The sequence below is a fragment of the Trachurus japonicus genome, chromosome 9 (genome assembly GCF_045865225.1).
Source record: "Trachurus japonicus isolate A0001 chromosome 9, Traja_1.0".
Lineage (NCBI taxonomy): Eukaryota > Metazoa > Chordata > Actinopteri > Carangiformes > Carangidae > Trachurus > Trachurus japonicus.
The window spans coordinates 3,999,466-4,011,717 of NC_140915.1; the positions used below are offsets into that span (position 1 = coordinate 3,999,466).

Here is a 12,252-nt window from a genome sequence, read left to right on the forward strand (position 1 = left end):
AAGTGATCATCCGTAAGAGAAATTTTTCATCAAAACTGAACACAAACATTTCTAATAAAGTAGCACCAATAATGTTGTAATTATTTTTTAAATGTAGGGTGTACTACTGCAACACACATTTCTACAGTCTATTCATTTTTTAATAGAGGGTTTTAGGATTTAGGGTAATCTTAATGTACTTGCATCATAAATCTGTATTCATAGGGATGTATTTTATTTACTGTTTTATATTACAGAAAACTCAATGGCAACCTATGATGATATATTATGTAGAAATAAACCATCAAAGAGTAACTGATATTCAAGTATTGGCACGGCAATTTGTTATCTTTGGGGAAAATACAGAGGGTTTGGGAGATCATCAGTTTGTCAGAGATACAAGGGATAATTCATTGAGAGGATTAATCTCACAAAGTCCCTATGTTAAACTATTGCCAGACACATTTCTACAGTCTATTAATTTTTCACTGTACTGGTGTTTTATACTACTTAACAGCATTGGTGTCATGGGAAAATACTTAAACTACTCACAGTTTGACATGGCCTGATGGCTCAGAGCCACAAAAAGTTACTTTTTGGCCACGTACATCTCATATAGATGAAGCTCTGTTGGGCCACCTATGGTCAGACTTTTACTTTTTAAATACATGTGAATTCAATTAATTTTAATGTATTTGCGTCATAAATCTGTATAGGAATTATTCGTTGATTTACGTTTTAGAAAAAGGTCCACACTTGGTTTATATGGTTAGCATGGAGTGAAATACACACTCCACACAGACACACAAACACATGCAAACACACATATTTCAACTTAAGTAGCACTGGTAAAGTTGTAATTGTAGTTTTGTTTTTAAACATGGGGTTAGGGTTAGTTACTGTGAAAACTCAATGGCAACCTATCATGATACTTAAGGGAATATTTCAGTTATTGACATTCATGGATCAACAATAAAACATGTATGGGAAAATAAAAGAGGAGCTGGGGGGTCATCAGTTTGTCTGAGATACAAGGGATAATTCTTCTAGAGGATGGATTAACCTCAAAAGCTCAAAACTTTCATCAAAACTTAATACAAACATTTATAATGAAGTAGCAACGGTAATGTTGTGTTTTTTTATGTAGGGTGTACTGTGAAAACTCAATGGCAACCTACGATGATATATTATGTACAAGTAAACCATCAAAGAGGTACTGATATACGACAATTTGATATGGGAAAATACAGAGGGAATGGGGGATCATCAGTTTGTCAGAGATACAAGGGATAATTCATTGAGAGGATCCCTATGTTAAACTATTGCCACACACATTCACACAGTCAAAATGTTTTTAAACTGCCACGACCACGAGAAAGCCATCCATGTGTTGCAGTAATCAGTTCTAGATTGGACTATTGCAATGCACTTTATGTTGGCGTCTCCCAGTCTTCGCTCAGTCGCCTCCAACTTGTCCAAAACGCTGCTGCCTGTCTTTTAACTAACACTAATAGACATGAGCACATTACTCCTGTTCTTAACTCCCTTCACTGGTTCTCTGTCCCTTACAGAATTGATTTTAAACTTTTAATGTTTGTTTTTAAAGCACTTAACGGCCTGGCCCCACTGTATTTATCTGAGCTACTTTATTAGAAATGTTTGTGTTAAGTTTTGATGAAAAATTTCTCTTAAGGATGATCACTTTTGCTTATTTCTTTCTTATTCATACATGATGGAGTGTGCATTTCACTCCACGTACTTATATTCAAAACAGACTGACTGAAACATGGGTACATGCAATATACAGTCACAGAGCATTTTTATGAGCTACCATTCTCTGCCAGAAATGTTGTCTGGGAACAACATCTTACTTAACATGGCACAAGAAATTAGGATTCATCATATTGTCAGAGATACAAGAGATAAGGCATTGTGTGGATGGAATAACCCCAAATAGCTCAATGTTGAACTGCTGCAACACAACTAAAAAAAGTTAACAGTGGTGTGGACCGTGTCTGAGGAATATAGTTCTTGCTGTGTCCTAATTGTCCTTTACAAGGCTTTGTAAGGCTTTGCATGTGTTTTTATATTTATGCGTTCCTTTGTTCCCCTTGATTTTCTAAATACCTTTTAATGAGTAGTTTAACAGGGGGGTTTTTGGGGTTATTCCGTCCACACACTGACATATTCCCTGTATCCATGACAATCTGATGAATCCTAATTTCTTATTCCAAGTTAATTGTTGTTCTCAGACAGCATTACTACTAGCAGACAACAGTGGCTCATATAAAGGCCCTGTCACAGAATATTATAACAGGTAATTACACACCTTCACAAAACTCATCAAAGAACTGACAATTCTTTAGACAAAATGGAATATTGCTGGTACACCCACTCTTTACAGTTGCCACAGAAGTTGAGTCACCAAAGGCCATAGGTGCGTATGTAGCACATGGCCAACCTAAGACCTGGGACGGTCTGATTTGGATATAAGATATTGGCTGAAAGAAGGTAGAAACTCTGAAGCCCAACCTGAAAATACCTAACGACCATCGTCAGCTACGACAAACCATCCCCCACACTGCCCACACTCAAGGACTGACACAGGTCATCTGGCACTCACTCCGCTCTCACTCCATTCACTCACTTCTCAGATCCCAGTTCAACAACTCTACCTTAAAGTTAGGATCTGTGAAATACATGAGTGCTGTTGACTTAACTACTTCAATGTAGAGGAATGTTTTGTGCCCACATAGACTGAAACCCCATTAAAAATGTTCAACTCTACTTAGAAAACTGTGTGTAAATGTAATGAAGTCGCATTGCTTACTTCAACATGCACAAGGTTATACCTAGATAATAAGGAATATACACACTTGTGTTTAGCTGGGTACTGAAACGAAAGAAAATCATTAGGAAACAACCAAAATAGATAACAAATTAATTACTTAAAAATATAAATAAATTAGATAACGTTTTACCATCTTCTGAACACAATTAATTGAATTTGTTTATAATTCACTTCAGATGCTATGAATAAGGTAATATGGGATTGTTGAATGTACAATCCACACATCCTGAAAGCAACCAGACCCATTTCTGCTGAGCACCAGTGTGAACTGAATACAGCTTTTATTGTGTACTTCCCACTTAATGTAAACTCTCTGATCCTGTGCCAATCCTGTACCTTTTGACAACTTTAAATTAGGTTTCAATTTATACACCAATTTCATCTATAGATGTGTATGACTATGTGATACAGTGTGTAATATACTAGTGTGTAAAAAAAACACAAATTTAGTTTTAGTTTTCATTTTTGTTGTGGACCAAAAATATTCAGACAGGTATACATGAACTCCAGTAGAGCTAATAGTTTGGTAAGTAAAAATGTGTGTTGCAGTAGTTCAACAGTGGGTATTTTGGAGTTATTCCATCCACTATAGCTGATTTATCCCCTGTATCTCTGGAAATCTGATTATACCTAATTTCAGACAACATTTCTACTGGCACACAATGGTAGACCATATAAAGGCTGACAAAATATTATACTGATCACAAGGCATCACACACCTTTACAAAACTCATCAAAGACTTGACAGGGTGGATTATTGCTGGGACACCCACTCTTTACAGTTGCCACAGAAGTCCATAGGTGTGTAGCACATGGCCAATTCCATTGTCTGTTAGTCTGATTTGGATATAAGATCTTGGCTGAAGGATGTTAGTCTTTTCCAGGTTGCCCTTCAGAGTTGCTAACGACCATCGTCAGCTACAAGAAACCATCCCCCACACTGCTGACAGTCAAGGACTGACACAAGTCGTCTGGCACAGATTTAAAGCCCTCACTCACTTCTCAGAAGCCAGTTCCACATTTAGAGTGGAGAGTGGAGGTAAGCCTACCACACACATAAAGATAATCGGGCTGATTTTGCCCCGATTTTCCCCCTCCGACCAAAGACAAAAATCAGCCGATTATCCTAAAGTCTTAAGATTATTTTATGAGATTCTCTTGTAGTGTGTGGTGTGTTAAGAGTCAAAATTCTCACAACAATCGCCTCGGAAAACGTTCGGCGCCGATAATCGTAAATATTAAACATGTTCAATATTTCCGAATCAAAAGTCATCTTGCGTGTGGAAAGCCGGTGTTGTGCTGAGAAGTGCCTGCTTGCCAAGCTCTGCATGCTGCTCGCGGCAAGCCACTTCTCGACACAACACCGGCAATCCCACAGAGAGCCACGGTGCAGCCCTGGCAATACATGAGGTTCACACAGAGATTCACGCATACACGGGAGATTTCCTGATAGCCGATAGCAAAGACGGTAGCGATCATAGCCAGCAACAGCCGGCAATAGAGCAACCATGTTTAAACGATCATGTGGCCGCCGCTCACAGCCGCTTTACTGCTCGGCGTCTGAAGCCACAGACACACAGACACACACAGATGGTATCGTTGTAAAGGCTGAAGTGTCCCGCTTTCATTTTAAAAAAATGACATCGCTCTCATTGTCCATTCCGGAAATAGACCGAAAGAGTAGCTACAACAATACGGATCTCTTTCTGAGTTTTCTGACCGGAGGGTCAAGATTCTGAAAAATCTTAATGTGTGTGGTGCGCTGTGTTTGGAATATCACAGCACACCACACACAATACGATCAAAACTGTTCAATCACAGATTTTTTATCTTCATGTGTGGGGTCTTTCACAGATAAAAAAATTGGTTGAAATTTAGAGAATCTTTATGTGTGTACCAGGTTTTAGGATCTGTGAAATACATGAGTGTTGATGACTTCACTACTTCAATGTAGAGGAATGCTTTTGTGTCCACATCATAGACTGAAGTCTATGGGTGGGAATTGAGAACCGGTTCCTCTTCAGAACTGGTTCCCACGTGATCATTTCCTTGGGATTGTGTGCGTGCATGCTTAATGATTCCGCTAATCAATTTTGCTTTTTCCTTTGCAAATGTGCATGTTTCTAACCCAAACAACACATGCCGTGTTCAGGTCAGAACGAAGGCAAACGCGGCGTCGAGACAGAAGCGCTCTAAAGTGTCGGGGTAGATGTGATGTGACAAAAAATATTCAGATTTATAAAACACTGCATACACACACTTGCAAGTAAAGTGCCTACAAGGCACATACATACTGTAGATAGTAAGGAATATACACACTTGTGTTTAGCTGGGTACTAAAACATCAAAAAATCATTAGGAAGCAACCCAAATGTGTAACAAATTAATCACTGAATCAGATTGCCATTCTACTATTTGTTTTCAAAATAAATTTGATTAGAATTAGATTTATTGTGTACCTCCCACTTTACTCATTGAGTGCCATTGACGTACATATACGTCAAACGCAGTTTTCTGCGGCTGGTAAATGGGGACGCTGTCGCCCACACTGTGAGTAATTTTGGGGATTCTGGGATGTGTAGAACGAATGAGACTGTAGATCAGAGCAAGAAGTGAAGAAGAAGGAGAAGACGAGTGCGATCGCTACGGAGATAAAAAAGTTGGAAAAGTTTCTATTTCTTGAGAAAAACGACGGGCAGAGCCTGGAACAAGTGTAACGTGGAGCTGTGATGAAAAATTTCTCTTACGGATGATCACTTTTGCTTATTTCTTTCTTATTCATACATGATGGAGTGTGTATTTCACTTCATGCTAACTAAGTGGGCACTTGTATCATTATGCACCAACCAACAGTGGACCCCTGTCATTCTATATAAACCAAGTGTGGACCTTTTTTTTCTGCAATGCAAAACAATAAGTAAAATGCATCCCTATTAATATAGATTTAGAATGCAAGTACATTAAAATTGATTGAAACCATGTGCTGTTAAAAAGTAGAAGAGTGACAATAGGTGGCCACCACAGAGCTTCATCTATATGGGACATTAGGTGACTACAGAATAACACTTTGTGGCTCTGGGCCATCAGACCATGTTGAATCCTGAGTTTAGTTATTTAAAGTAGTTTTCCCATGACAACAATGCAGTCAAGGAGTATGAAACTTCATTAAGTCAAAAACTTGACAGACTGTAGAAAGGTGTGTTGCAGGGGTATATCATATTACTTAGTGAGGTTAATCCATCCTCTAGAAGAATTATCCCTTGTATCTCAGACAAACTGATGACCACCCAGCGCCTCCTTTATTTTCCCATACATGTTTTATTGTTGAGCCATAAATGTCAATAACTGAAATATTCACTTAAGTATCTTGATAGGTTGCCATTGAATTTTCACAGTACATCCCATGTTTTAAAAAAACTACAATGAAAACTTTACCAGTGCTACTTTAGTTTAAATATGTGTGTTTGCATGTGTTTGTGCGTGTGTGTTGTGTGTATTAATAGTTACAAATGTTTGTATTAAATTTAGATTAAAAATGTATCTTAAAGGGACAATATGTGACATTTACCCCCATCTAGCGGTGCGGTTGCATGTCGGCACGTATTCTTGCTGTTGCGTTTACGTAAACTCGGGCAGAAGTCAGAAAAACAACACAAGCTGCATGTATCAGGATAAACAAGCCTCTATGTAAACAAACGGTCCGCCAGCACGAGGCAAAACAATACAGGCGTGACAATATGTTGTCATGGCGATGTCGTATTGTTTACCTGACCCACGTTTTACCGGCTTTCTCTCGTCGAGTAAAATAACATCCAGTCGGTTTGCCGACGGCGTCACTCAGGTGTCTGACTGCACCTGAAGGCAACACCAGTGCCTCCGTCCTTCCTCACACTAGCTACACGGTGGTGACAGTTTTAACAGGCGCTGTCTGGAAAACTTTCTCCCCGAGCCGAGAAGCTCCGGCGGCCCGAGTTTGTGGTTACTTACAGCCACGGTGACGCTGAACGTAAAACATGGCGATTCAACATGGCAGAGAAGGTTCGGTGAACCCCCCCCTGTATGTTTGTAACGACTTGTAACATCTCATTCTAAGGTACGAGAAAGCGCTCGTTTGTATGCGGGCGCGATTCCACTTCAGTGAAATACGTATTTATGAAAGCGATATTTGATTTTTGTCAATAAAAAGCCAATAAAGTCCCATACTGTCCCTTTAAAACTTAGCAATTTCTCTCATTTCTGCTTATCCACCCATGCTGGAGTGTGTATGTCGCTCCGTGCTATCTCAGTGGGAGCTTGTGTCATTATGCACCAACCAACAGTGGACCCCTGTCATTCCATATAAACCAAGTGTGGACCTTTTTCTGTAATGTAAAACAGTAAATAAAATACATCCTCATAAATACAGATTCATGATGCAAGTACATAAAATGTGACCTAAAACCCTGAGTTTTAATTCAAATATTTTTCCTATAACAACAATGCAGTCAAGGAGTATAAAACTCTTGTAGGGGAAAAATTAATAGACTGTAGAAATGTGTGTTGCAGTAGTACACCCTACATTTAAAAATAATTACAACATTATTGGTGCTACTTTATTAGAAATGTTTGTGTTCAGTTTTGATGAAAAATTTCTCTTACGGATGACCACTTTTGCTTATTTCGTTCTTATTCATACATGATGGAGTGTGTATTTCACTTCATGCTAACTAAGTGGGCACTTGTATCATTATGCACCAACCAACAGTGGACCCCTGTCATTCCATATAAACCAAGTGTGGACCTTTTTCTGTAATGTAAAACAGTAAATAAAATACATCCTCATAAATACAGATTCATGATGGAAGTACATTAAATGTGACCTAAAACCCTGAGTTTTAATTCAAATATTTTTCCTATAACAACAATGCAGTCAAGGAATATAAAACTCTTGTAGGGGAAAAATTAATAGACTGTAGATATGTGTGTTGCAGTAGTACACTCAACATTTAAAAATAATTACAACATTATTGGTGCTACTTTATTAGAAATGTTTGTGTTAAGTTTTGATGAAAAACTTCTCTTACGGATGATCACTTTTGCTTATTTCTTTCTTATTCATACATGATGGAGTGTGTATTTCACTTCATGCTAACTAAGTGGGCACTTGTATCATTATGCACCAACCAACAGTGGACCCCTGTCATTCCATATAAACCAAGTGTGGACCTTTTTCTGTAATGAAAAACAGTAAATAAAATACATCCTCATAAATACAGATTCATTATGGATGAGTAAAGACAGACAAGCAAATTATCTTTGTTAAGAAAAAAGGAATTCATTCATTAAAGCTGGTTTTAAGTAAATGTTGTTGCTTATACTGCAGAACTTGATATTAGTGCATGCAGCCATGTTACTTCTGAATTGCATGCAATTCAATAAAAAAATATTTACTCTCAAATGTGGCCATGATTATTTAAATATATAATTTGTATTACAGAGACTTTAAAATAAGTAATGATAACTCTCAAGTTATATTAGTCATTCTTGAAAGAAACTGAGAAAGTCATTGTTGTAAACAAAGACTCATTAGGTGAATGGGTCGTTAGGTGAATGAATGGTGCAGACAGCTCCACTGCAGTATGTGGAGGTCCACTCTTTGATAGGTAAATGTCGCTCAGAGATCCAAGTCCCCTCTTGGCAATTTCTTTAAAAATAATTAAAAGTCACATTTTCAGTAATATTATGGTAAAACACCTTAAAAGTCAATTTTATATTCCATTTTTGGTTTTTCAAAATAAGCAGAAACATAAGACCCCTCTTGGCAGCTTGGGATGACAGGTCCCCTCTTACCCCTATTGGTGTGTATGTGTGTGTGTGTGTGTGTGTGTGTGTGTGTGTGTGTGTGTGTGTGTGTGTGTGTGTGTGTGTGTGTGTGTGTGTGTGTGTGTGTGTGTGTGTGTGTCCATAGAGAACTATGGAGGAGCTGGACAGCAGTTCCCACCAGGCTGAACACACACACAGACTGAGACAGCAGCTGGACCGGGTCAGAACCAGAACCAGGACCAGAGGGGTCAGTCAGCAGCTCAGATCAGTCCTCAACATGTTGTTGTTGTTGTTGTCATTTACAGAAGCTGAAGTGTGTGCGTGTGTGTGTGTGTGTGTGTGTCCCTCAGGCTCCCAGTCTGGTCTCCGTGGCGACTCAGGACTCTGGTCTGGAGCTGCAGTACCTCAGCTCTCCTGACAGGGGGCGCCAGCAGGCCAGACCGAGACCTGGAGGCTGCTGGCTCTTCATCCCACACACACACACCGACTCTGACACAGGTACACACACACACACACACACACACACACACCGACTCTGACACAGGTACACACACACACACACACACACACACACACACACCGACTCTGACACAGGTACACACACACACACACACACACACACACACACACACGCACACACACACACACAAGCTACGTGCAGCAGAGTAGGAGGCTCAGGGCTGCTAGCCGCACTAGCCGTCTCTGATGCTAACGAGTGCTAGCAGCTAGCATGTCTCTCTCTCTCTCAGCAGCAGCAGTTGTCATGACAACAAAGTAAAATGAATACAGTCTGAGTGAAGCGCTGGAGCCGAGGACCGATTCCCCACCGTCACTGACACTGGTAACAAGTATGAGGACCGTTGTGCTGAGCTAGCTCGATGCTAACTTCGGCTAGCGGTAGCGGTTAGCATCCGTCGCTAACACCGTCTTCCCAGCTCACCACAACAGCATAACAACACAACACCGGAGGCTCCCGGTGTCGGTGACGGTCGGCTAATCGGCCCACCGCTCCAGAGCTTCTTTCGGACTGTATTTCCTTTCCTTTGTTGTCATGACAACGGCTGCTGTCTGGGGCAGGAGGCTACACAGCTTAGCCCGAGAGGATTGAATTGAAATGAATTGAAAACTTTATTGAACAACATTAAACAAGTGTTCAAAAGGATTAAAACACAATAAAGCCCAAAGGCTTATTTCCATTGTGGTCCTATTTGATGGTAGACAACATGAGGAGGGGCTGAGTTTCAATGTTTTGTTTACAAACTGCAACGAACAAAACTCCAGACTCTACCTTTAACTCCTCCACGCTGCTTGATGACATAAACAGTAGAATCGTCCGCAAACAGTCAAACTGGCTTCACTATGCTGAGTAAGGCCAGTGTTCAGGTGTTGTCAGACAGGTGTTTACAGGTGTGTGTGCTGTGTCCCCAGCAGCAGCAGCAGCAGCAGAGTGGAGGGACAGTGGAGGAGGCAGTGATGCAGACAGTCCTGCTCCTCCTGCTCCTCCTGCTCCTCCTGCTCCTCCTCCTCCTCCTTCACACAGAGAAGCCGAGAGACAGAAGAAGAAGAAGAAACTACGACAGGAAACCAAGAGGCTGCGACACACACTGAGACGACACAGGTGACACACACACACACACACACACACACACACACACTAAAACAACATAGATGACACACACAGACTGCGTTTACATTAGGGGTGGGAGAAAAAATCGATTCACATAAATATCGCGATATCTTTTTTGACAATTTTAAAATCGATTTTTTTTTTCAAAAATCAATTTTTTTTAAAAAATATTGTGCAATGTGCATTTGTTCGCCTTTTTTACATACAGAGAGTCCAGGTTTTGAAAAGGGTTTAAGTTCACTTTATAATGGAGTATGTTAATTTATAGGCTCCTACAGTATTTGTGTGCAAAATGCTAAAGACTAAAAATCGAGAGAATCAGCAATATCGTAGAATCACAATTTAAATCGAATCGCCATCCAAAAAATCGTAGAAGAATCGAATCGGGAGAAAAGCATATCGTCCCAGCCCTAGTTTACATGCACTTCAGTACTAAGTACCCCGTTTTTGCGTTTGCGCATGTAAACACCATTTCCCGATTCCAGAAATCGGGATAAGCTCATATCCCGATTTTGTTGCCTGGAGAACTGCGAAAAAAACCAGGATACTGGTAAAACACCGTACCCCGATATCTGAAAGCTGCTCAGCCAGCTGACATAACCGTTACCATAGATACGATACTAACAAAATGGCATTTCTGGAGCAACGAGGAGACTATTAAGTTTTAATATTTTTTCATGCAAGAAAGTAACTGTTTAGATCCCCAATGTGCGGTTAGTTTATCCAAATTATGTTTTTCGGAGGAGTGAAACTCCCCGTGTGTGAGCTGTGACCGGGACATCACAGAGACAGCAACCCCGTCTGCAGAGCTGCTCGGCCGGCCAACCTCCGTCGTCACCCCGGGGGAGAAAACGATCGTTAATTAACTTACGTTAACGTTTTTAGAGGTTTACTGCCGCCTGGTTAAATTATTTTTAGGAGATAAATGTTGATCTCATTGATGAAATCTCACAATTGTGGCAGTTGCATTAGTTTATTGTTTGAATGAAAAGTGAAGCTTCATGTGTGTATTAGACAGAAGAGCAGCGCTGCCTCGGGGCTCTGGAGCCTAACGTGTGTACAGAAAATCACCACATTTACATCAATAAATGTATGTTTTACAATGAACCGATCAGTCTGCATTGAATTTCCCTTTCTTTTATTAAGTTAAATAACATGGCAGCATTTTTAATTTGTAAATTTTCTGACCTACATGTTTCCTAGTAGTTGTGCTTCCTGTTAAAACTGAATAACCGGGTTTGTGTGTGTGTGTGTGTGTGTGTGTGTGTGTGTGTGTGTGTGTGTGTGTGTGTGTGTGTGTGTGTGTGTGTTTGTCTATGTTACTTGGTGGGAACCACCGTCGGACAGCACACTCACAGTGTGGGCACCAAAATTTTGGTGGGGACCAAAATGCTGGTCCCCACCAAGAAAAGCATTGCATTGATGTAAAAAAGGTCACAGGGATGCCCTGTCAAATTTTCAGGGGTTACCCCACCAGTCACGAAAACCTGACAAGTGTGCTTAAGTGTGCTTGAGTGAAATTTACTCAGTATCGCCCCCTACTGGTCAGACCTGGTAAGGCAGACACACACACTTCACACACACTTGGTCATCTGCGCATGTGCAAGCAATTGGTTTACTGCAAAGACAGATACTACACTGACTGACTTAGTGAGGGTTATTAATTATAAAGGTTATTAGATAATGTTATAACTATTGAATGTATTTTCCTGTATGTAAGTACCAGTGGAAACGACAAGCTTTTGATTTATTATCAAATAACATCTTATCAAAAAGTAACGGATATAATATCTTTTATTAAGTACATAGACAAAGAAAACTGGCATTTATTCTTAATTAATTCCGTAATTCTCTGTTAAAAAATAGTATTAATTTTAGGGCCGGGACTCGATTAAAAAAATTAATCTAATTAATTAGAGGCTGTGTAATTAATTAATAGCAATTAATCGCATTTTAATCGCATATAAATATTTGACCTGAGAACAGTGAGAAG

The 12,252-nt window shown here is 39.9% G+C and overlaps 1 protein-coding gene across 1 annotated transcript in view; it reads left to right on the forward strand.

The window, feature by feature from the left end:
* LOC146980648 (uncharacterized) overlaps window positions 1-10,254 on the forward strand; it is a 100,873-nt gene extending 90,619 nt beyond the window's left edge. The window contains exons 18-20 of the mRNA XM_085787989.1: window positions 8,778-8,879; window positions 8,983-9,130; window positions 10,067-10,254. Of these exons, the coding sequence (XP_085644115.1) occupies window positions 8,778-8,879; window positions 8,983-9,130; window positions 10,067-10,254 (438 nt within the window). The remainder of the gene's footprint in view (window positions 1-8,777; window positions 8,880-8,982; window positions 9,131-10,066) is intronic.
* Window positions 10,255-12,252: the final 1,998 nt, after the last annotated feature.